The sequence below is a fragment of the Mustela lutreola genome, chromosome 3 (genome assembly GCF_030435805.1).
Source record: "Mustela lutreola isolate mMusLut2 chromosome 3, mMusLut2.pri, whole genome shotgun sequence".
NCBI lineage: Eukaryota > Metazoa > Chordata > Mammalia > Carnivora > Mustelidae > Mustela > Mustela lutreola.
In genome coordinates, this window is record NC_081292.1 from 72,913,875 (window position 1) to 72,941,304 (window position 27,430).

Here is a 27,430-nt window from a genome sequence, read left to right on the forward strand (position 1 = left end):
ATAGAGGTTTTACATGGAAAAGTGTTCTATATTTGTGTATAGCTAATGTTTACATGTGTGTGGTATTAATCTTATATGACTTTATAAACAGTAGATCTTAGTCTGAGGAATTCTTACCTTTGTAAGTCATTTCTTGTTTAGGCAGACTAAGGTATTTTATTTTTATACTCTCTAAAAAATATTCTGAAAAATAATCTTTTTTGAGCAGGGGAAGGGCAGAGGGAAAGGGAGAGAGAACCCCAAGCAGACTCATGCCAGGAATGGAGCCTGATGTGACACTCAAATCTCACGACCCTGAGATCGTGTCCAGAGCCCAAATCAAGTCAGATGCTTAACTGACTGAGTCAGCCAGGCGCCCCCCCCAAAATACTGGAAAGTACAGTCTTGGTGTCATTTTAGATTTAAGATCCCAGTTGAAGAACAGCAGCATAAATTTGGGCAAGAGGAAAACAACTGGAATGGGAGAGGGCAGAGTTAAGGAAAATAAAAAGTTCAAGGTACTGAAGTAGAGCAGTGCTGAATGATGGTGTTAATAGTGGCTGCCGTGGAAGGAGGTCAGGAGTGATTAGGGATAGAATGAACCTGGACCCAGGTATCAAATCATCAGGAAGATGGTGAAAACACCTGAGAAAAAAAACACTGCAGAACTCACAGGTCAGAGACAGCCCACCAAACAGAAGCAGGAGTGGTGTCACTTCCTAAGAGCACTCTGTCCTCACTTTCTTCCTGATTGTCATTGAACTAAAACACTTTTTAAAAAAGATTTTATTTACTTATTTTAGAGTGAGCGAGCATATTTACGGGGGGATGGGGAGTTGAGGGAAAGGGAGAGAGAGAATCTCAGCAGAGTCTGCACTGAGCTTGAAGCCTGATGGCTTGATCTTACCACCCTGAGATCATGATCTGAGTTGAAATCGAGAGTCAGATGCTCAAATCAACTGAGCCATGCAGGTGGCTCTGAAATAAAGCGTTTTTAAAAAACAATTTTATTTATTTGAGAGAGAAAGAGAGAGAGAGAGAACACGAGTGAGTGAGAAGAAGCATGTGTTAGGGAGAGGGATGGGCAGAAGAACAAGCAGAATCCCCAAGCTGGTAGCCCACTTTGGGGCTTGATTCCAGGGTCCTGGGATCATGACCTGAGCTGAAGGCAGATGCTTAACCGACGGAGGCACCCAGGCGCCCCTAAATAAAGCATTTTTAAGATCATCATACACCATCCCACGCACTTCTAAATGAATAAAGAGGACGTGTGTATGACACAGAGCTGTTGGTGCTTCACTTCACTGATTTTAACTGTATCCTATTACTCTGGCTCAGTGTTTTTCAACCTCAATACTACTGATATTTATATCACGTAATTGTTGTTGTGGGCTATCCTATGCATTTTTCTCTAACACCAGTTTGGCTGTTCTTCCCCTCAAAAGATCTCTCATGGATGAAATCATTAAACAGAATAGTAAATCAACAGATCCACAGATTAATAGTAAACTTACTTTCAGCAACAACTCAACTAAGGTCAGAAAAATGCTGTTATCTTATGCTGCAAATTAACCAACCTCTTCCAGGGAAGTACAAGAGTTAAAAATGTCATGGTCTCTACTTGCATGACAGTAATTAGATCTTGACTAAAATATAAAAATAGATTACAGCATAACAGCAAAAGTCAACAGGTCTGGTTATAAACAGAAAGGAATCATCATACTACCAGGTTTAACCTTAATAAACAACGATGTAGTTTTAAATTTTTTAAAAAACTTTTCTTCTTAATTTTTCTAAAAGATTTTATTTATTTATTTGACAGAGAGACGGACACACACAGTGAGACAGGGAACATAAGCACGGGGAGTGGGAGAGGGAAAAGCAGGCTCCTTACTGAAAAGGGAGCCTGATGTGGAGCTCGATGTCAGCATCTGGGATCATTATCTGAGCCGAATGCGAACGCTTAACCGACCTGGCCACCCAGATACCCCTGGGTTTAAATTTCTAAAAGAACTTTTAGTCAAATGGTCCATGATTAGGACACTGGCTCTCTATAAATCTTTCTATCTTTTAACATACAGTAGTCCCCCTTATCCGCGGTTCCGCTTTCCATGGTTTCTATTATCCTCGGTCAACCATGTTCCAGAAATAGATGATCCTCCTTTTGATGTACAATCAGGTCAAGAGCAGCTTAACGCTATATCACAATGCCTATGTCACGCCCCGCACGTCATCTTATATTACAGACAACGTACCAGCTTGCATCATCACCAAGGTGAGTATAGTAAAGGACGATGTTTTCAGAAACCATATTCACAAAACTTTTATTGTGGTATATTATTATAATTGCTCTATCAATTAAGTTATTGTTATTAATCTCTTACTATGCCTAATTTATGAATTAAACTTTCACTGGTATATATGTATAGAAACAGATATATGTTATATATGTATTATATATATAGTGTTTTATATATAGTTCTATATAGGGTTTGGTGCCACCTACAGTTTCAGACATCTACCGTGGGTCCTGGAACATATCCCCCCATAGATAAGGAGAAACGACTGTAATTCTCTTTTATTTTATATTTAAAAAAATGGCCTTTAAGAGACTATGTTATAGTCTTTCAATGCAGGGGTTTCCCAAGTTCTTCTCTATGTATTACAATCCAAGACTGGCTAGGAATTGAGTAACTCTCATAGATTACAAAAAGGGGTTAATGGGGGTGGCTCAGTCTGTTCAGTGTCCAGATTTTCATTTCATGTCAGGTCATGATCTCAGGGGCATGGGATCAACACCTGTGCTCCACGTGGAGTTCGCCTGAGATTCCCTCTCCTCCCCCTTCTGTCCCTCCTACTAGCGCACGCACTCTCTCTCAAATAAATTTAAACAAAGTAAGAGGGGAGATAATGACCTTCTGTGAGCTGCCCAAAAATCAACTACCACTCTCACTGGGTGAGTAGGATGTGTCATTAGGATAGCTATCTTACTCTTTTATCTCCTAACATGATCCACTCTTCCAGAAATGGGTCCTCCAAGGTTAAGCGGTAAGCTGACAATAATTTCCTGTCTGAGCTCAGAGCCTAAGGTTCTACCCACTGTCCTGAACTGCCTCTCTCACAGAGGAAGGCAATGATAAGACACAGTACTTAGAACAAATTTCCCTGAAATTCATTCCTGTGTGCTCCAATGCCAAGTCTAAGTCACTAAGAACCCCTAGACCCTGTAAAACTAGCATATTTATCTCCCGTGTTTCATCATGATTCCTCTTTGGATTTAATTCTAGCAGGCTAATTTTTTCTGAAATCCTGGAGATCGTATATTGCAATTTTATGAGCTGTATACTTTCCCACTGAGGTTTTGGCACTCCTGCCACAGGCACTGGTGCAAAAGAGTACCTATCCCAAGGCAGATGCCTGATGAATGCTTAGCTCTCCTCCTTCCCTCTCCTCAAAGCAGAAACAACACCTATTAGTGTTTTCTGACCTCAAAGAAAGAAACAAGTACTTGTTTTTCAACATCAATTGAATGAAATAAAAAGGATGCCATTCATACTTGATTATCAGATATTATAAAGGAATTACTGCTAAGTTTGCTATGTATAATAATGATATCATGGTTATATGTTTTTTAAATTATTGTCACTGAAATATTTATCGGTAAAATATTTCTGGAATTTCCTTAAAAAAAAAACAGAGGACATAATAAAAAAAAAAAAAACATCAAAATGTCAAAATGGTGGTAACTTCTGAAGCCAGATGATGGGTATACGGGTTTACTTTTTTAAGTGGTGACAACTGTTTAAATTGATTTAAAATAGTGCCATCAACCTCACTGTGAGCTGAGCAAAATGCTTTAATACAGGTGATGTAGAAAAATAAACTAATGGATAAAAGTATATTGTCCCTGAAATACTCATTATTTAATGAGGTACTTAATTGTGTTTTAAAGTCTGACATGCACAAAGGGTCATAAATGAACTTGTTTGTTTTAAAAATACTTGGTTATTTATTAAAGTGCAAGACATCTTAATGTTTAGCCCAATTTTGGAGTTCTTCCCTCAGTTACTTTGCCCCATGTGAAACTCATTATTATCTTCTGACCAGGTCTTCCTTATTCTATATAGCTCAGGGGTCTCTTTCATGAATACTAGTATAATTTCTTCTTACTTCTGAACAATCTTACTAAGAAAGTCTATGTATGCATAATGAAAATCTGAACAGTAACTTTATTGTTAGGCATAAGCTAAAATACATAATATACAGCATAGAAGAACTTGGTTGTTGTAAAAAAAAAAAAAAATTGCTCTATGCAAAAATGTGAGAGTTCCCGAAGAGCCATACTTAAAAGATTTTTTTTTTTAAGATTTTATTTAGGGACGCCTGGGTGGTTCAGTTAGTTAAGTGGCTGCCTTTGGATCAGGTCATGATCCCAGCATCCTGGGATCAAGTCCCACATCAAGTCCCTGCTGAGCAAGGAGCCTGCTTCTCCCTTTGCCTCTGCCTGCCACTGTCTGCCTGTGCTCACTCTGTCTGACAAATAAATAAATAAAATCTTAAAAAAATATATAAAGATTTTATTTATTTATTTGACAGAGTGAGAGACAGAGCGAGAGCAGGACACAGCAGGGGGAGTGGGAGAGGGAAAGCATGCTTCCCACCAGGCAGGGAGCCCAAAGCAGGGCTCGATTCTCAGGACCCTGGGATCATGACCTGAGCTCAAGGCAGATGCTTAATCATCTGAATCACCCAGGTGCCCCCTTAAAATAAATTATTAACTTAATAATTTGAAAAAGAAATTGTGTTTTTAATAAATTCAAAAAATATCACTTAAGCTTTTGTAACTATGCTCCTCCATATTCTCACATTTGTATTTTTTGGTAATACATCGTGAGGCTTCTTTATCTTTTTTTATTTTTTATTTTTTAAAAGATTTTATTTATTTATTTGACAGACAGAGATCACAAGCAGGCAGAGAGGCAGGCAAAGAGTGAGAGAGGAGGAAGCAGGCTCCTGGTGGAGCAGAGAGGCTGATGTGGGGCTCCATCCCAGGACCTTGGGATCATGACCTGAGCCAAAGGCGGAGGCTTTAACCCACTGAGCCACCCAGGCACCCCTAAATCTTTATTTAAAAAAAAAAACTGTCACTGTGATCTTTAAGAACAGGTTAACTTTAATTAAAGTTGTTTGTATGTGGTTACTATTATTGTGTTTTGATAAAACTTTCTGAAGTAATCATAGATTTACATGCATGTTTAAGAGATAATACAAAGAGATCTTATGTAACCTTTACCTGGTTTCCTCTAATGGTAGAATCTTGGAAACGTATTGGACACTGTTAGGACACTGATATAATCAAAATGTTGATATAGGATACAGAACATTTCCATTATTATAAGGATCCTTCGTGTTGGTCTTCTTTGTAAACATATCCTCTTTCCACCCTGACACCCCCTCTTAAACCTGGCTGTGACTAAGCTGTTCTCCATTTCTCTAATTTTGTCATTTAAAGGAAGTAATATAAATAGAACAATACGATATGCAATCTTTTGGGATTAACTTAATTCACTAAGCATAGATTTCTGGAGACTCATCTAGGTTGTGCATGTATCAATAGTTCATCCTTTTTTTTTTTTTCTTTTAAGATTTTATCTGACAGAGCAAGCACAAGCAGGGGGAGTGGGAGAGGCAGAAACAGGCACCCAGCTGAGCAGAGTATCCAATGTAGGACTTGATCCTAGTACCCTGGGGTCATGACCTGAGCCAAAGGCAAATGCTTAACCATCTGAGCCACCCAGGGTCCCCTAGTTCATTCCTTTTTACTGTTGAGTAGTATTCTGTACTGTGGATGTACTATTATTACTCCGTCTAATCATTCATCTGTTGAAGGACATCCAGGTTGTTTTCAGTGTTTGGCCATATTGTGAATAAAGATGCAATGAACATCTATGTACTGGTTTCTGGAAATCTTCATTTTTGGGGGATAAATGCTCAGAGGAGCAACTGCTAGAGAGCATGGTAGTTGAATGTCTAGTTTCTTTTCTTTTCTTCCTTTTCCCTCCCTCACTTCCTCCCTTCCCTCCTTCCACATTTTATTTATTTTTACTATGTAAACTCTACCCCCAATGTGGGGCTTGAACTCATGGGCCTGAGGTCAAGAGTTGCATGCTCTACTGACTGAGCCAGTCAGGCATCCCTGAAATGTACAGTTTTTAAAGAAACTGTCAAACTTTCTAGAGTGGCCCTTTCATTTTACATTCCCACCAGCAATGTGTGAGTGATCTAGTTTCTCCATATCCTTGTCAGCATTTGGTGTTGTCAAATTTTGGCGACTCTGATGGATGTATAGTGATAATTCATGGAAGTCTTAAGTTTGTATTTCCCTAACAGCTGGTTGATGTTGAGTATCTTTTCAAGTGCTTATTTGCTTATAAATCCTTTTTGATGAAATCTCTGGTCATGTCTTTTGCCTGTTTCCTAGATGGGTTGATTTCTTCTTTAAACTATTGAGTTTTGAGAGTTTTTTATTCTAGATACTAGTCCTTTGCTGGTATTTGGCTTACAAGTATTTTCTTCTAGTCTGCAGTCTTTCATCTTTTTACCAGGATCATTCACAGAGCACAAGTTATAAAAGGCAAACATCAATTTTTCCTTTTATGAATCATGATCCATAAGCATAAATGCTTTTATTGAAAAGCATGTCTATCACGATAGCCTGAAGATTTTCTCCCTTTCCCCTGCTAAAATACAAATAGCTAAATGTTTTAACTACAGGATCTGTTTTGGGTTAGTTTTTGTATAAGGTGTGAGACTCGGGTTCATTTACTTGTCTAGGAACATCCAATTGCTAGAGCATTTACTGAAATGGCTATCTTCCTCTGTGAGCTACTTCTGTACCTCTGTTAAATCATTAGGGCATATCTGTATGGGTCTATTTATTGTTTCTCTATTCTGTCCCACTGCTGTATGTATCTATTCCTTTACCAGCATCACACAGTCTACATGAAGGTTTGAAATCAAAGAACGATTTCCCTACTTTTTTTATTCTTTTTCAAAATGGCTTTAGTTGTTCTAGGCCCTTTGCCCCTCTATCTATATTTTAAAATAATATTGTCAAATATCTATCAAAAAATATTACTGGAACTTTGATAGGTATTGGATTAAACCTCTGGATCAATCTGTGAAGTGACATCTTTACTAGGTTGAGTACTCCAAACAATGAACATAGTATGTTTCCTCATTTATTTGTATTTTTTTTCATCAGCATTTTGCAGTTTTTAGCATATATGTCCTGTTCTGTACATGTTATTTTTAGATTTAAACCTAGGTATTTTTATTTTTGTGTGATTATAGATGGTACTGTATTTTAAATTTTGGTGTTCTTTGCTATATATAGAAATACAATAGTTTTCTTTTAAAAAGTAAGCTCTATGCCCAACATGGGGCTTCAACTCACAACCCTGAGTTCACGAGTCACATGCTCTACCAACTGGGCACCATAAATGTAAGAGATTTTTTATACATTTGTCTTGTATCCTGTAATTTTCTTGAACTCACTCATTAACTAGTTTGTTTGTGTGTATATGTGTGTGTGTGTGTATGTGTGTAAATTCCATAGGTTTTCCCAGAGACAATCATGTCAGCCATGTCAGCCACAAATAAAGTTTAATTTCTTCCTTTCTGAGCTGTCTGCCTTTATTTCCCTTTCCTGCTTTATTGCACTAATTAGAACTTCCACCAATATCTTCAATAATAGTGAGAGCAGACATCCTTGCCTTGTTCCTGATCTAAGGGCTAAAAGATTTAGCCTTTATCATATGTATAATGTTAGCTGTGGTTTTGTAGATGCTTTTTAATGAGCTGAGGAAGTATTCTTTAATTCCCCCCCCCTTTTTTTTTTTTTTTAGTTTTAAAACATATGGGTATTGAATTTTGTCAAATCCTTTTTCTGCACTGATCAATCTTGACAGAGGTCTGTCAGTCTTAATATCCTTGAAAAGAAGTTTTTCATTCATTTTCTCTATCATAATTTACCTGTTTTCAATTTCACTGGTTTCTGCTCTTATCTTTATTATTCCTTTCTTCTATTTGCTTTGGGTTCCTGAGGTGGAAGCTAAGATTCTTAACTTGAGACGAGACGACTTTTATTCTATTATATGCCTTTAAAGCTATACACTTCCCTATCTGTACTGAAGTACCTGTTACCTATAATTTCTGATATGTTATAGTTTCATTTTCATTCAGTTCAATGTATTTTTAAGTTTCCTTTAAGACGTCCACTAGACACAGATTATTTAGAAGTGTGTTGTTTAGTTTCCAAGTCTTTTGGAGATTTTTTCCCCAGTTATTGCTTACTGATAACCAGATTAACAAAACTCAAAGGAGAAATAAACAAATCCATAATCATAATTGGAGGCTATTACTGATTTCTAGTTTAATTCCACTGTTTATAGTTTATTTCCAGTTTTCTACTGGTTTTTGCTTCACATATCTTGCATCTCTATTTTTTGATATATATGCATTTAGGATTGCCAGGTCTTCCCAGCAGACTCTAAAATAATGTCCCACTCTGTCTCTGGCAATTTTCTTTGCTTGTAGGTCTATTCTATTTTATATAAATAAAGTCACTCTTGCTTCTGATTAATGTTTATATGATGTATCTTTCCCAATAATTTTATTTTCAACTTGCCTGTATCATTATATTTGAAGTGAATTTCTTACAGATACCCATATAGTTGGGTCATGTTCTTTAATCCTCTCTGCCATTTTTTTTTATTCATATATTTAGATCATGTACATTTCATGTCATTTTTGCAATGTGAGGTCTTAAGTCTGTCATTCTGTTTTCTATGGCTGATTTTGGTTTTATTTTTCCTACCTTTCTGAGGGTTAATTTGAACCTTTTTAAAAATTCAATACTGATTTACCTATTGTTTATTAGTCTATCTCTTCGTATATTCTTTGGTAGTTACTCCAGGTATTGTATATATATATAATCACAGTCTACTAGTGTTGTCCTTTTACCAAATCAGGTGAAGTATAGTACCCTTAGCTCCCCTGATGGCCCTTTCTTCACCATGGTTTATGGTATTTCCTATATATACACCAAGAACACACTAGACATTATTGTTCTGCTTCATTTGTCAAACATAATTTGTAAGACTTCTAAGTTTTAAGAGAAGTCTATCGTAATTATCCATACTTTATGTTACCAGTGTTCCTTCAAAGATTCTTTATCATTTCATTTGTTAGATAACTTCCATTAGCCACTGTTTTGTAGATCTGCTATTAATAAGTTCTTAGCTTTCTTTCACCCTGATAATGTCTTTTTCTTCATTCTTGAAAGTATTTTTGCTAGTTCTAGCATCCTGAAAATTATTCTCTTTCAGTTCCTGAAACTACTATGTATTTCTTTGACCTCCACTGTTTCTGATGAGAAATCTGCTGTCATTTGAATTAGTAAGTTGCTTCTTGCTGCTGTTGTAATTTTTCTTTGTCTTTAGCTTTCAGAGATTTGACCATTGACAAATTTGGCATGGTGTGGATTTGTCTGGATTTATCCTGTCTGGAGTTAGCTCAGCCTCTTAAATCTAGGTTTATGTCTTCCGCCACATTTGGCAAATTTTTGGTCATTATTTGAGTACTTTCAGAGCCATCTTCCTTCTGCTTTCCTTCTAGGAATCTGATAACACAATGTTAATAGTTTGTGTTATGGTTTCACAGGTCCCTGAGGCACTGCTCATTTTTTTTTCCAGTCTGTCTTCTCTCTCTAGTATAGACTGAGTAATTTCTATTTTTCTATCATCCAGTTCACTATTTCTTTACTCTGTCCCTTTATTCTGCTGTTGACCCCATCCGCTAAACCTTTTTTATGTTAATTATATTTTTCATTCTAAAATTTCTATCTGGTTCTTCTTACTTATACTACCTTTGCTGAGACTTTTTTTTCACTTGTTTTAAGCATGTTAATTGTTTGCTGAGGCATTTTTATGATGGTTGCTTAAACATTTTTTTAATCACTTCTAACACCTCTGTCATCTTGCTATTAGATCTTCCTGGTTCTGGGTATGAAGAGTGATTTTCTAATGATATCTGGACATTTGGGGCACTGTGTTATGAGATTCTGGATCTAATTTAAACCTGCACTTTTGCTGGCTTTCCCTGATACCAATCCCACAGAAAAATGAGTATGGGAAACCTCATTAAAGTAAGCTAACGGTAGAAGCAGAACCATAATTTTTTCTGCCATGTTTGGGTATAATAGAATGGTTTGCTTTCCTGGTCCTTTGGCTAGAAAGTAGGCTTCTTTTTTCCCGCTGCACCTGCTGGCCTTTCTGGATTGCCAGTTTCTCTAGAACCCAATCTGAAGAAAATCAAGGGAAATCACTGATATGTCACTTTCCTCAGATCCCAAGGCCTCTAAGCTGGTCAGCCTTCTGCACTCTAACTTTCAGTCTTCTTGTAATTGTTTTACATATAATATTCAAAGTTTTAGATGTACTTGGCAGATAGGAGAGCATTCTTCTAGATGCTGAAGCCCTTTGGTTGTTGCGTTCATGTTTAATTAGTTCCTAAGTCCTGTAGAGATTAAGATTCGATTTTGCTCTTTGTGGATCACAGAATGGTACTCTACCTCCTCAAAACACCTGATCATGAAATATTTTTAGCTTTCAGGTAAAATCTGATGGATGATGATATTATGTAGTGCTTGTCTATAAATCTTTTCAAAATGGAATTAGAAAAGATTATTTCTTAATATCCTTGGTTTCTGAGAAGCAAGTTAATTTACATAACTAAGTAAAGTTCCCTCATGAATGTAGGAAATTCCTGCCCAGATCAAATTTAAACAATTATTTTTATTATTAACACAAAATTTCTGTAATAAGTGCTGCTAAAACATTAATGGAATTTACTTTAGTGTTCAGCCAAATGACAACAGTAATTTGCTGTTTACAAATATATACCTACTGTTACTAGTTAAGAATAAAGAAAATGAACACAAAGGCATCAGAAACAGAACTAGAAATCTAGGATTATTTTCTAGTACTTGATGCTTTATCATCTAACTTTACAGTATTTTCTTTTCTTTTTAAATTTTATTTATTTAAGTAATCTCTACACCCTTGGCCTCAAACTCACAACCCAGAGATCAAGACTTGTATGCTCTTCTGACTGAGCTGGCCAGGAGCCCCACAGTATAAGGTTTTTTTTAAACCAAAATGTATTCAACTTTGGCCTTAGAGTTTCTTAAAATCAATAAGAAAATCAATAATAATCCATAGGATATGTTTCAGAGGTCCTGAAACCCTCACAATACATTGGCTATTATTGTTTCTAAATACAACACCTCTAATAAAGGAGTGCCTCTCTGAAACAGGCAGCTTTACCTGTCTATTTTAAGCTGAACAAAGGGGCAGAACAAATTTCTCTCTGGGTTCACTGTGCAAAGTGCAATATTACTCTTGTATGTAATTAAATTGTAATTACTGGCAACAAGAAGTAAAGCATTAATTGGTAGCTGTAGGAAATGCATTAAAGAACAGTCACAGAGCACTTCATCAAGTATAGATAGGTATAATGTCATACTTTAGGAAGAATTTTTCAGTGAAAATACCAATGCTGCTGAATTACTATAGTCAATTTCTGGGTTCAGAAGTTAATTAGAAGAGCCCCAAGTACATTCTTAATGAATATTTACTCACTGCTTATTATGTTAAAGGCATACTGTTAAGCTGCTGCCTAGCATCTTATTCTCTGCTATCCTTAGAAAAATGACATTTTAAAATAATTTATTTTCTCAAATCCCTTTTCGTAACTGCTGCTGAGAGTCTTACCCAGAGGTGGAAAGTACAGCATTACTCTAGGCAAACTACTTACTTCTTTAGCCTCTTTCCTGACTTTTATAAAATAGAGTATAGCAATACTTTCACCTTAGGGAGGTGATTCTTATCCTTAGGGAGAATTAACTATCTACTCATCTACATATAGTCTATAAATACCATATCCAAATACAGAAAGCATAAAAAGAACATGTGTTCTTTTTATGATGTGTTCAGAAAGCTTGTAGCAGTTCAGCCTGATCAATGGAAATAATTGAGATACTTTATGCTTTGTATAATGTTACAGAAAAATAAAAAAATACCTTCCCTATTGAAGCAAAAGTAGATACAAATAGCTACAAACAGATCTCGATATATTTCCAAATTTCATTAGTGTTCCTTTTTTCTCTCAGGATAAATACATGCAAAGATGTGTTAAAGCATTTCGGCGTCAAGAGGAGGCTCAGAATATGATTTAAGAGTTTAAGATGAATGTTACAAGGCAAAACATTTCAAACACAAGAAATTTTCCTACTTTACAATATTCAAAGACTAAAAAGCTTACCGGAGATATACCAATAAAGTAATATTAAAGTATACAATACATTTCAATTAAGTGAAAAGATGAACATTTAAAAGGGTCTCTTATTTACCTCTTCTACATTGGAAGCAGTCTTGGCAGAAGTTTCCATGAAGATAAGTCCATGTTCTCGTGCAAAAGCTTCACCTTCTTCCTTTTTAACTTCTCTTCTAGATTCTAAATCACTAAATATAGGAAATAAAAGGCCATGTTATTAACCAGCACAGTATAAATAGAGGTATCTGTGAAAAGTGTAACAAAAGATTCAAAGTTGTGCTGACTATTCTTTTGATTAATTTTTAACACATAATAATAACAACTGACTTATTCTGGGTAATATGAAGGTCAAATGGCTAGAATGTGCTTAGTTTCAAGGAATAAATTATCCAACAGAAGATCCGGAGTTAGAATCCTAGAACACTGTAAGTAAGAGAAACCTAAATGAAACATCTATCAACACCCAGCTCTAGAGTATAGTGGGTTCCCAAAGAAGGGAAATCTCTTACTCAAAATAACAATTCAAGAGAGAACACTAGTCTAAACTTTCAGCCAGACTGAATTTCTATGAATGTGATTTTAAAACAAATCACTTAATTTCCAGAAGCTCTAGGAAATTGATTAATAAAATCCAAAGTACTAAAGACACATTAATTAGATTATTAATCTTACTTGGTTTAACTCTCAGTTAAACCAAGTTACTATTAACAGTAAAACTGTTAAACTATTAAACAGTAAAACTGTTAATAGAAAAAGGGAGAGAGAAACAAAAGTCTAATCTAGAAGTTTCGGGGGGAAAGAGCAGTACTCATTTTTTTTGTACAGGAACTGTATTAGGAAGGTGGAGGGAAGCAGTGGTCTCTTTAAAGTGTGTTTTATGGGTGCCTGGGTGGCTCAGTGGGTTCAAGCCTCTGCCTTCAGCTCAGATCAAGATCCCAGGTCCTAGAATCGAGCCCCAGATCGGGCTCTCTGCTCAGCAGGGAGCCTGCTTCCTCATTTTTCTCTACCTGCCTCTCTACTTGTGATCTGTCAAATAAATAAATAAAATCTTTTAAAAAGTGTCTTATTATAAAAACTTATAGTTTTTATTACTATAAAATATTTAAAGCACATAGAAAAGGATGGAGAATAGAATACCCATGTACTTCTATCTAGCCCTGATTATTCAGACACATTTATATCAGATTTCTTCACTGCTGAGAAACAAAATCAAGTTATAGTTGATTCACCACTTCTGTACCTGTCTGCTCCTGATCTCATTCTTTCCTTTCACCTCAAAGGTAACTACTTCTCTGTATTTAGTGTTTCCACTCTCATGCATGTTTTTTATATGTATACTCATGTTTATAGCCATACAAAAAAGGGTTTTTGCACATTAAGAAAAATTCAGATGTAGCTAACATTCTCCAACTTGTTAGTTTTGGTCAACATGATTTTTTTGGGGTTACTGACATACTCTATGTAGATCTAGTTTCTTAATGTTTTATTGCCATATTATGTAGTCTAGTGAATGAATGCAACACAATTTATTTTTAATTTCCATTTGAAAAAGTTATTTATAATTTTTCATTATTAAAAACAGCGTTACAATAAAAAGTTATACATTTTTTGTGTGCATGTGCCAAAACTTTTCCAAGGTAGTAAAATGTTAGAAAGTACTATATTTTCCAAGTACAGTATCTGGTATACATGTGCCATGACTCAGTGAATTAGTATGGAAAAGAAGAGAAAATATCAGACTGTATCACCCACTGTTATACGGAATTTTGTTTTTTATGTATGTATACATAAAATTTGTGCACTAAGACATGATAGAAAATGTATTTAAGTCAAATGAGAAAGCTCAAAAGCCACTGCACTTGAATATACTTGGTACAAAGGTGTCTTCCAAAACAGCTGCATAATTGATACTCTTAGTGGCAATGTTTGAAAGTTCCCATTGTATCACCTCCTCACCAACATGTGGTAAGATCACACTTGTTAATATATGTCACTCTGATGACTATGAAAGGTACTGCACATTAATGTTAGTTTTTCTTTTAATTTGGTTATCAGTTTCACAAATATCCATTATCATCATTATTAAATTAGAAATACAGAAAATTCTAAGAAAAGTAAATCATTCCTTCATTCAACAAATATCTACTGAATGCCTTTTATAAGCCAGGAATTTTGGTAAGCCCTTGGGATGTATTAATGAAGAAGTCAACAAAAAAGTGTACATTCCAGTAGAGGACAGACAATAATACTGAGTAAAGAATATAGTATGTTAGAAAGTGGTAAATGTGGAAAAGCAGAGTAAGCAGAATCAGGAGTGCCAGGGAGAGGAGGGAGGTTACTCTATAAATAGTGTAGTTATCCTAAAATTGACTTAATCATTGTTCTTGGTCCTGTTTTTCTACCGAAAAGTGACCTTTTTCACATATGTGCATAACCATGCTGTATCTGTAACTACATGTCCTAATTTTTTCACTTAATATTAGAATCTATATCATTATATCTTTTTCACAAACACTATTTTTAGTGATTAATTAGTATCGCATCACAGTTCATTTAACCATTTCCTTGGATGATGAGTAACACAGTATAAACCTAGTACTGTGAAGTGTTTTACATGGATTATTTCATTTAATGTACCTGACAGATGAGGAAATGGAGGAAAAAAGAAGGCAGGTTAAAACAACCAAGTTCACAGTTTAGGAAGAGCTGATGGAGGAGATGGAATCACGACCCAGATGACTGTGTCATATAGGGATTACTTTTTCTGATAAAAACTGAAGAAGTTTTTGTCAAATATGGAAAAATACAAAGAAAAAAAAAGACCCATAATTTCAATTTCCAAAGGTAATTAACATCTTGAATACAATCCCATACTGCTCCTTTGTCTCTTTCTTCCTACTGGAAGATGCTCATACCCATTACTGTATTTTGCGTTTTTTATCATTTTCCCATTTGGAGTCCTTTACAGTATAATTTTTACTGAGTGTAAAGAATGGTGGTTTTTTATGCAAATTTATATCATACAAACTAGGGATAAAGCAAAACAAAGATGTTAAAGTCTCATCCATCTAATATTAAGTTACATCACTGTTTCAACGTTACAAAATTCACCAGGAATTGAATGCCTTTAAAAAGCTGGCTGACCAGGGGCACCTGGGTGGCTCAGTGGGTTAAAGCCTCTGCTTTCCGCTCAGGTCATGATCCCAGGGTTCCGGGATCGAGCCCTGCATCAGGCTCTCTGCTGAGCGGGGAGCCTGCTTCCACCTCTCTCTCTTTCTCTCTCTCTCTGCCTACTTGTGATATCTGCCTCTCAAATACATAAATAAAATCTTTTAAAAAGATTTTATAAGATAAGCTGTCAATTATGTTTACAAAGATGTCACTTAGCTCATTATCAGTAACCGTTGTTGTTGTTGTTGTTGTTTTTAAAGATTTTATTTATTTATTTGACAGAGATCACAAGTAGGCAGAGAGGCAAGCAAAGAGAGAGGAAGGGAAGCAGGCTCCCTATTGAGCAGAGCCTGATACTATGCAGGGATTGATCCTAGGACCCTGGGATCATGACCTGAGCCAAAGGCAGAGGCTTTAAACCACTGAGCCACCCAGGCACCCCTCAGTAACCATTGTTTAAGTAATTGAAACTTCTGAGTGATTTTGTAACTTTCAGTTGTTACATTTTAAAAATAATTTGCAATTCATAAAAAGCCATCTAAGCATTTAGTGCAAGTGCTCAAAAAACACTCCTAAAAATGTGAAATGTTAGAAAGTTTGATATAAAATATTACAAAGGGAACCACAAGAATGTGACATGCTGTTTAGATGTCCATGCTATGAAATATTAGTGGTTTAAGATGAGAACAAAAAGGAGGGCAAACTAAGTTTACAAATATTATAGCACAGGCAGGGTAATATACCCAACTATAATCCGAGGGCCTCCTAGGTGCCACGCCCTTTCCTACATCTGGGGACAGACTACTCGCAAAATAGACAAAAATCCCAAACCCCCACAGGCCGCAAGGAGCTTATATTCTAGTAGGAATAAAAAAATGGGGGGGGGGGACCCTAGCAACAGTGATGTGGTAACAAGCTCCTGGAATTCATCCCCCTTATCTGACAGTCATTCTTAAGGGAAAATTAGCTTTCAGTTGCGCAAAATATTCAAGAAAAACCTCTTCCCTTAAGTACCCTTTATCCTATTTTAAGCATATGCTATATCTTATTTAAACAATACCTTATTTGGGGATAAAATTACTCTGTTTTCCACACCATTATCTCTGATTACATTTGCATTTGCAAATGTTATCTTAGCAAAGAGGGTTAAAGACATGTACTTTTGAGGGACTGTTCAAAAAAAAAAATGCCAATTTAGGATGCATGATCTTTTTTTCATCACACCCTTCCTTACTTTGGGTGTTTCCTCAGTCTTCCAGGCATAAACATCATAAAACATTTAAACTGTTTTCATTAGTTAATTACTCTTCTTTCCTAAATCATTCTCTTAATTCACACCCTTTTTGTTGAGGGTTTGCAGTATAACCCTTGACTACTAAGAATTTTTCATCTTTGTGGACCCTGCTTCCTATTTCTTGTATAACCAATTTAAAATGCCATAGTTAAGAAAAATCTGTGTCATCTGTCACTCTGACTAGGTCACTGCCCTCCTCAAATCCCTTCACTGGCTCCCTACTGCTTAATGCATCTAATTCAAAAATCGCCTATTCCCCGTTTCCATGTCTACCCCAATTCACCTCATCTAATAATAATCACCTCATTTATCTCTGTTCATTCCCATTCACTCTCTGTATGTCATACGTTCTTTGTTCCCGTCTCCTAGTTTTCCCTTAAAATGTCTTTCCATAGCTATTATACTCTTAATTATAAGGGCCACCAACCTACAATCATTAGAAACACCTCTTGTATATAATGTGATTTTTCCTTTTACATTTAGACTATAAGTTCCTCATGGGCAGGAACAAAATTTTAAACCATCAGTAAGTTGCCATCTACCATGTCTGAGACCCAAAGAAAACACTAGTAAAATTAAAAGTATGAAAATTCTCTTTATTCTCCAAATATTCTCCTCTTATTATTTCACACATCACTACTGAATGGTAGTATGAATGCTTCTTTTTTTTTTAAATTTTTAAATTTTTTATAAACATATAATGTATTTTTATCCCCAGGGGTACAGGTCTGTGAATTGCCAGGTTTACACACTTCACAGCACTCACCATAGCACATACCCTCCCCAATGTCCACAACACCCCCCCTAACCCCCCCAAGCAACCCTGTTTGTTTTGTGAGATTAAGAGCCACTTATGGTTTGTCTCCCTCCCAATCCCATCTTGTTTCATTTATTCTTCTCCTACTCCTTTAACCCCCCATGTTGCATCTCAACTTCCTCATATCAGGAAGATCATATGATAGTTGTCTTTCTCCGATTGACTTATTTCGCTAAGCATGATACCCTCTAGTTCCTTCCATGTCATCACAAATGGCAAGATTTCATTTCTTTTGATGGCTGCATAGTATTCCATTGTGTGTATGAATGCTTCTATATCACAAAGACTAAAGTTTCCCTACAATAGCTTTAATCTTGAAAGGTTGAAATAATTTAAATGAGGAAAGAATAACCATGAAAAGCCTTGCGCAAAGGCCAAGATGAAAGATATTTCCAGTTACAAATAAGTAATCAATAATTGGCCTTTTCCAATTGAAATATCATGTAAGTAAATATCTTCTCTTAAACAGCAAACCTTGATTTCTATTAAAATAACTTTCTAAAATTAAATCTATACAGTAAAATGCTATTTGCTATCTTACTATTTTTCCAGCTTTACTGCAGTATAATTGACATAAAAGAAACTGCACATTTAATATAAAATGATGAGTATGACATGTTTATCTATGAAGCCATTCACCTCCCATAGGTTTCCTCACACCCCACACTATAATCCATCCTTTCCTCCTACTTTACCCCAGGCAACTAACGATCTGCTTTTTGAATTTTCCAGGATTTTATATAAATGGAATCACATGTTATGTCTTCATTTTTGTCTGGGTTTTTGCACTCTGCATAATTATTTTGAGATTCATCTACTTTGTTGCACATACCAATAGCTCATTCTTTATTGCTGAGTGGTATTCCACTGCATAACTATATCACAACTTACCCTTTCGCTTATTATTTGTAATATGGGTTGTTTCCCACTTTGGGGCTATTACAAATAAAGCTGGTAGTGTGTGTGTGTATAATTCTTTGTGTGGCCCTATGGATAAATATCTAGGAATGGAATGCGCAGGCAGTATGTTAGATGTATGTTTACATCTTGCAGTCTGGTTGTTATCATTTTACACTCCCAAAAGCAGTATAAGGATTTCAGTTCTACATCCTTGCCAACACTCAGTATGTTAATCTTTTTAATTTTAGCTATTTTAAGGAGTACATAATTGTATGTACATCATAGGGATTTTATTTTTTTTTAAGATTTTTATTTATTTGGGGGAGAGAGAGAGAGAGAGAACATGAGTGGGGGACAGGCAGGAGAAGGAGAAGCAGACACCCTGCTGAGCAGGGAGACCGATGAGGTGCTCCATCCAGGGACTCCAGGATCATGACCTGAGCCAAAGGCAGATGTGTAACCAAATGAGCCATCCAGAAGCCCCATCATTGAGGTTTTAATCTGCATTTCCTTCATGATTAGTGGTATTAAGTATTTTTTATGTGTTTACTTGCCAACAATACATATCTTCTTTAGTAAAGTGCTGCACACTTTTTCTTTTGCACATTAAAAAAAAACCTGGGTTATCTTTTTATTAATGAATTGTAATAATTCTTCATTTATTTCTAGAAACAAACATTTTGTTGGATATAGGTTTTATGTTGTAAATTTTCTCCTAGTCTGTAGCTTCCCTATCATTTTTGAAACTTTTTTGTTTTTTAAAGCAAAAGTTTTTAATTTGGTTGAATTTGAACCTTAAACAACATAGATTTTAACCGCAAGGGTCCATTTACATGTGAATTTTTTTCAATAAATACAGTATTGTAAAGGGGAGTGCCTTTATGGCCAGTTGGTTAAGTGTCTGACTCTTTGATTTCGGCTCAAGTCATGAGACTGAGCCCTGCATAAGGTTCCATACTGGGTGTGGAGCCTGCTTAAGACTCACTCTCTCACTTTGCTTTGCCCCCATTACTGTATGGTACTGCAAATGTATTTTTCTCCCTTATGATGTTCTTAATAACATTTTCTTTTCCCTAGCTTACTTTATGGTAAGAGTACAATATATAAGACATAGAAATACAAAATATGTGTTAATCAACTATTTGCTCTCAGTAAGGCTTCTAGTCAACAGTAGCCTATTAGCAGTTAAGTTTTTGGTAATCAAATGCAAATTTTGGACTGTGTGTTGTTCAAGAGTCAAATATATAGTTGGTTTTATCCCTTTTTTCTGTCCCATTTAAAAAATGTTTGACAAATCAACAAAACTAAAAGGCAACCAATGGAATGAGAGGAGATATTTGTAATGTATCAGATAAAGGGCTAGTATCTACAATCTATGAAGAAATTAACCACTTAATACTCAGAAAATACATAATCCAGTTACAAAATGGGGAAAGACATGAACAGACATTTCTGAAAGGAAGACATACAAAAATGGCTAACAGACATGAAATAATGCTCAACATCACTCATCATCAGGGAAATACAAATTAAAACCACAATGAGGGGGTGCCTAGGTGGCTCAGTCAGTTAATTGTCTGTCTTTGGCTCAGGTCATGGTCTCAGGGTCCTAGGATCAAGCCCAGAGTCCGGCTCCCTGCTCAGCAGGCGGTCTGCTTCTCCCTCTGCCCTTTCCCGTGTCCTCTCTATCTCAAATAAATAAAGAGAATCTAAAAAAAAAAAAAAAAGAAAAACAAAACCCCACAGTGAAATACTACCTCACACCGGTCAGAATGGCTAAAATTAACAACTCAGGAAATAATGGACGTTGGCGAGGATGCAGAGAAGGAGGAACCCTCTCACAATGTTAGTGGGAATGCAAAGTGATGCAGTCACTCTGGAAAACAGTATGGAGGTTCCTCAAAAAGTTAAAAACAGAACTACCCTATTATCCAGCAATTATACTACTAGATATTTAACCAAAGGATACAAACAGTGATTCAAAGGGGCACATGCACTCAAATGTTTATAGCAGCAAGGTCCACAATAAGCCAAAATATGGAAAGAGACCAGACGTCCATAGATGGATGAATGGATAAAGAATATATATATATATATATAATTATATAATTTTATAATACAAAACTATATAAATCATAGAAAAATAAAAATTACAAAGATTCTATAAATATATAAAAATATATACTAAAATATTTCTCAGCCATCAAAAAGAATGAAATCTTGCCATTTGCAACAACATGGATGGAATTAGAGCATTATGCTAAGTGAAATAAGTCAAAGACAAATACCATTTGATTTCACTCATGTGGAATTTAAGAAAACGAAACAGATGAACATACAGGAAGGAAAGAAAAAATAAAGTTAAGATAAAAACAGGGAGGGAGGCAAGCCAGAAGGGACTCTTAAATATAAGGAACTGAGGGAGCTGGGACAGGAGGTGGGTAGGGGGATGGGGTAACTGGGTGATGGGCATTAAGGAGAACACCTGTAATGAGCACTGCACATTATATGCAAGTGATGAATCACTAAATTCTACCACTGTAACTAATACTACACTGTACGTTAACTAACTTGAATTTAAATAAAATCTGAAAGGAAAGAAAAAAAGAAAAAATGTTTGACAAAACCACAGTCACTAAAATTGTTTTCTTCTAGAATTTTTAAACATTTTTATCTCTTACATTTAGGTCTATGATCCACTTCAAGTTAACTTTTGTATATGGTGTGAGGTAAGGGTCAAGATTCATTTTTGGATACATGGCTACTCAACTGTTCTAGCACCATTTGAAGAAATATTATCCTTTCCCAACTGAACTGCCTTGGCACCTTTGTCAAAAAATTAACTTGACGTGTGTATGTGTGTATGAATATTCTTCTGGGCATCTTACTCTGTTCCACTGATTTACATCTATCTATGCCAAAACCAGACAAAACTGATTACAATACCTTATAATAAATCTTGAAGTAAGCCTAAAGAATTTTGACTGGGATCACAATGAATCTTTAGGTCAATTTGGGAAGACCTGCCATCTTAAAAATACTTAGTTTTCCAATCAGTGAATATAGTATATCCCTCCATTTATTTAGGGTTTTGTTTTTTCTTTTTTCACCAAAGGACTCTACAGTTAAGAAAGTAGTCATCTCACATAGGAAGTTTAGGAAGACCATGGTAAGTAACTACAGCTTAGAGTTGGGGGATAAACTAGCTGTGAAAAAAATACTTCCTTAAAAATTACTGAGGAATTATTTATTTATTTTTAAATATTTTATTTATTTATTTGAGGGGGAGAGAGAGCAAGAGCAAGTGAGCGACCATGAGCTAGGGGGAGGAGGGGAAGGGGAGGGAGAAGTGGGTTCTCCACCGAGCAGGGAACCCAATGCAGCACTCGATCCTAGGACCCTGGGATCATGATCTGAACCGAAGGTAGAAGCTTAACCAAACGAACCACCCAGTGCCCCAGGGATTATTTTTTATTGCGATATAACTGACACATAACACTTAAGTTTAAGGTGTACAATGGGTTGATTTGAAACATTTATATAACACAATATGACTACAACCACAGGCCTTGGCTAGCACCTCTATCACATCATGTAATTATCACTTCATTCTGTAGTAGAAAACACCTTTGTAAATACGATGTTTTCTTTTTCATACAGGGATTAGAAGTTTCTCATGGGCAACAACCAATTTTAAGTCATCAGCAAGAACCTACTCACCATCTTTCAGACAAAAAGACGGCACTGGTAAGATATAAGTATGAACATTTGAAAGTATGAACATTTTATTTGTTGCCACTGTAATTTTCAAACAAAATTGTGAAAACTTTCTTACTTCAAACTTTAGAGAAACTATGTCCAAAAAACTGTTTTTTCATGTACTATTATTTTAAATGTAGAGCACAAGGGCATTCATTGCAAATAATGCTCCCTAGAGTTATAAAATGAAAAAAGATTAAAAAAAAGAATTAGGATGACCCTAATACAAAAGCTTAGAAATAAGCTTAAAAGTACTAATATGGTATCTACTGAACAATATTAAAAGTGTTTCAGAACTTTAAGTGTAAAAAAACCCAAGAGATGTATTGCACAAATTCGTAATGCACATTAAGTCATAAAAGAGAAAAAATATTCCTTTGAGTTCTACACACCTATTTCTACTGTGAAGTATTTAAAATAATTTGGATAATATTTAACAGTGACTCATCCCCCAAATACATCAGTGGGTTTTCTTTCAACTACTAGATAAACTTCCTTCAAATTATTCTTTCAAGTTTACCTTCCAACACAAACTATTTCTTTTAATAATAATGATGATGATGACGATAATCATTTCCAATGCTAAAGCTTATTAACTATATTTTAAAAACCAAAAGAAACATCCTGGGATTTTCAAAATTTTATAATTTAAGAAACCAATAATGTACATTTGGACAAATATGTAGGAAAATCAATTATTGCATAAACAGCTATCCATAGTTTTCATCATTAATGCAAAAAAGATTTAAATTAGTCTTTTTACCTTTTATTTCCAATAAGCATAATGACCATGTTGGAATTGGAATGCTGGCGGGCATCCTCTAACCAGGTTGTCAAGTGGTTGAATGTATCTCTCCTAAATATAGAAGAAAATCTGATTACTATTTTCAAAGTGTTTCCCCTAGTAGTGTACAATGAACTGTATACATTCCATAAGGTAACTATTTTTAGCCATATCCACTTATGTAATGAGAAACAGATCTCAAGTATAATATCTGGAAATTAAATGTAACTTCACTTTGGAAAATTCCAATGTATAAACTATATTATCAAATTGATTAACTTGGGGGTGCTTATTTATATAAGAAAATAATTTCATTGTAGATCTCTGTAGTAAATTTAAATTTAATTAAAGACACAAGTTTTAAAGTCAAACAGCCAGGGAATAAAGGCAAAACCATACTTTTATAACTGGCAATCATGTTTATTTAGAGAAAGTCTCTGCACTGACCAAATGAACAGATACATTTCCAAGTTCTCACCTTGTAATATCGTACACTAGCAAAGCCCCTGCGGCACCTCTGTAGTATGACCTTGTGATGGAACGAAAGGACTCTTGCCCCGCCTGTCAGGAAAGAAAAGGTTGGGAGCTTTCTTTAATAAACTGTCATCTATATTTTCTTTTTATTCATATACAGAATATGGGCAGGTAGGGAATAAGCATGTAAAAGAAAAGTTAACTTCACCAGTCTCAGGAAAAAGTCACAAAATACCACTATTGCTCAAAGTCAACCAGACACACATGAGCCCCCCCCCCCCCCGCCCCCCAAACAACAAGACCTCTAAACCTTTTTTGGCAATCCCTGACAACCCAATTTACTGAATGGCTTCACAATACATGAATCATTATTAGAACACAGAATGGACTCCTAGCAACTAAGCTCTGAAGACAAATTTGAAAGGAAGCAAATAACCCAGAGCCTCACATTTGAATTCAATAACCCACTCCCTGGGGCAGCTGTTGACACTAGAATAAATAAAGTCCATTGTAAATAAATGATGAATGACATCTTTACGCCCACCATCTGCTGGTGTAAAGGTTGTTGGAAGGCCAAGGATGCAGATTTTATCAGTTATATCATAAACTGCAGTGAGCTTTCAACAGTCATCAGATGGAATTCTTTGAGCAATCATTTTATTATGAAAAACAGAAAATGGCTCTGAATTTAATTTATATAATTTTTTCTGCACACTTAATCAACTTCCTCTGTATGTGATATATAATGCTTGTCAAACAGCAACAGGATGTAGAAATCATCTTTATATCCACTTGTGAAAACAGACTTCAGAGATTATGCAAAATTAGTTAATTTCTTTCTTTTACTAGTGGCACTAATGCTCTGTTTTTTAAGAAGGCTGGTGAAGGATATACATATTGCCTCTGAGTTTAAAATTGAGACGGTTCTTACCAAAAACACTTCTGCATTTTTACTCACTTTTCTACTTTTGAGAAAAAAAAAGTATGGGGGGGCATCTCGGTGGCTCAGCAGGCTAAGCATCTGCCTTCGGCTCAGGTCATGATCTCAGGGTCATGGGATCGAGTCCCACATGGGGTTCCCTGTTCAGTGGGGGAGAGGGGTCCTGCTTCTGCCCCTCCCCCTACTCCTTCTCTCTTTTTCTCTTACTCTCTCAGATAAATAAAATCTTTTTTTTTCTTTTAAAGATTTTATTTATTTGACAGAGAGGGAGACAGTGAGAGAGGGAATACAAGCAGAGGGAGTGGAAGAGGGAGGATTCCCACTGAGCAGAGAGCCCGATGTGGGACTCGATCCCAGGTCTCTGGGATCACAACCTGAGCTGAAGGCAGATGCTTAACAACTGAGCCACGGGGGCACCCCAATAAATAAAATTTTAAAAAAAGTATGTAAATTAAATAAACACAAAGCCAGTTTTCACAATTTTTGCATTCAAAATCTACTAACCTGGAAAATATTCATGTTTTTATGCTGAGCTTTGACCTTTCAGTTAACTACTAAGCCCTTCCAACCCTCAGAATTCACAAAGACAACTCAAGTTCCACCTTCTTCTAACACTCCACATTAACTTCTTGTTCTTCCTGGCCCTCACAATATACTCCCTCCCTCCCATATCTCCCATCCCCAGCACCTAGCACTGGGCCTGGCACACAGCAGGCATTCAGAGAAAGCCTTTCCAATGAAAGAATGAATCCTAATGTCCTAATCAAGCGCACAAAATGGGTCATTACTCCATCCCACCTAAATAAGTGGATATCAGTAAATCCTAACATGCTAAGAGTCAGTAAAAATAACTTTTCTTATGTGGAAACTAAAGATTAGGCCCTCTCTTGGTACCCTGCAAACAATTCTGCCACTTCAAATAGTGCCTAATGCTAAACTAAATTACTGAGAAAGCCATCACATAAAAGAACTATACAAATAACCAACTCATTTCATAGTGTGAGGTTAAAACATTAGATGATACTAGTTAGAAGCATGAAATTTCACTAAAATTATTTTACCATAAATTACTGAGATATAGCTTTCCAAAAAAGTTTTTTAATAAATCCAAGTTCAAAACATAAGCATTATGCATTATGAGAATTTATTTTTCAACTGCTTAGCACAGGAAAACTTAGGAATACATTTTTTTAAATTTTTTAAATTTTTTTAATAAACATATAAGGTATTTTTAGCCCCAGGGGTACAGGCCTGTGAATCGCCAGGTTTACACACTTCACAGCACTTACCATAGCACACCCATGCCCCCAAAGAAGGACTACATTTTTAAGAGATTTATTTCACTGTGAATTATATATACACCAATGAAGGAGTCTGGGTAATAATACAAAAAAGGTAATTTTTTCTTTAGTTTGTAATCAGGTTTATTGCTCTAAATACTGAGAAAAGGCAAAAGTCCTTTAAAACAATCTTGCAGGGGCATTCTATGGGAGGAGTTAAAATGAATACTGTCCAGAAAAAGACCACTATAAGATTTAAAACTATAGTTTTTATAGCTCAGATAAAAAAACAGTGAAAAACAGTCTATTATTAATTAATTAATTTTAATATTTTATTTGTCAGAGAGAGACATTATTAACGAGTGAGCACAAGCAGGGGGAGCAGCAAACAGAGGGAGAAGTGGGCTCTCTGCTGAGCAAGGAGACAGATGCGGGACTCAATTCCAGGACCCTGGAATCATGACCTGAGCTGAAGGCAGATGCTTAACCGACTGAGCTACCCAGCATCCTGGGAGAACAGATTTTTTTAAAAGGAAAATAGCATATGCCTACACACCACTCTCATTCCTCTTGTATTGTTTTACCAGGAACATGTTATAATATGGAAATGCTGTATATAATGGATCACTTTATACTGAATCCATTCAATCTGCTTTTGCCTACCGTTACAAATTAAAAACTCAAGCTAAAAAAAATCCAAACATTCCAAGTGAGGTCTATGAACATAACCATGCATCCTAAAATCTATGATTACTTTGTAATAAGCAAAGATCAATATTCAGAATAGTTTTAAATTCTTGAGACCTGCCTGGTAAGAAAGATACCCCACACATTGGCCTAGTCTCTCTGTTAATGGTATTGATAGTCTGGAAACAAATCGTGCCCAGTTCAGTTTTGAACTATGGCTTCTTTAACTATACTCAAACTGTTAAATAGCCACTGAAGTATACACAGTAGGTACTCACATTATGTTATCATGACTGATCCCAAAGGGCCAATAAAGTTAGAAAATTAAGATCTGTGAGAATCAGTATTATGGTAATACCTCTACTTTCACTGCTAATCATTTATCTAACAATTCCAGCTATAAAGAACCCAGCCAAGAACCAAAGGGAGAAAAGGATTTCTACGTAGCGAAATAAGTTGTCCAGTGCCCAAGGATGAAATCTCAGGTACTTTACTCAAGATTCAACTTAAAAAAAAATCCCCATGATTGTTCTTCCTGGCCCTCACAATATAAAGATTCAGAAAAAAGATACTGAAATCTACACATATGAACAAGACTTTGGTTTGGAGGACAAGAACATTAGTAAAAATCAGATTGATTTTTAGCCTGTGTCCACCACAGCAAGCACAGAGAAAAAGTCAACCTGGACTACTTAAGTCTAGGCTTTCTAAGGGAGTCTCCAAAGGAACAAAAGTAGATCCTTCTGTGAAGAGAAACAGGATTGTAAATATCTAGAAAGAACAAAGATGTAAATTTTTTTTAAAAAACTAAGCATATTTACCATGAAAAAGAGGATTTCAGATTCTTTTAACACTGCCATGTAAGAAATGGCTTATATTTACTTCCCATCTTATACACAGATGGGAAGTAAATAATAGCGTAGAATGGAATGTTTGAGAGATTCCTGTC

General features: G+C 35.7%; 1 protein-coding gene across 2 annotated transcripts in view; it reads right to left on the minus strand.

Moving 5' to 3' along the window:
• The window catches only part of RAB2A (RAB2A, member RAS oncogene family), an 89,950-nt gene that overhangs the window by 16,526 nt on the left and 45,994 nt on the right, over window positions 1-27,430 (minus strand). For both annotated transcript variants that reach the window (XM_059166381.1, XM_059166382.1), the window contains exons 4-6: window positions 23,579-23,661; window positions 23,080-23,172; window positions 12,452-12,563 (exon numbers count right to left, since the gene is read on the minus strand). In XM_059166381.1, coding sequence (XP_059022364.1) covers window positions 12,452-12,563; window positions 23,080-23,172; window positions 23,579-23,661 — 288 coding nt within the window. The remainder of the gene's footprint in view (window positions 1-12,451; window positions 12,564-23,079; window positions 23,173-23,578; window positions 23,662-27,430) is intronic.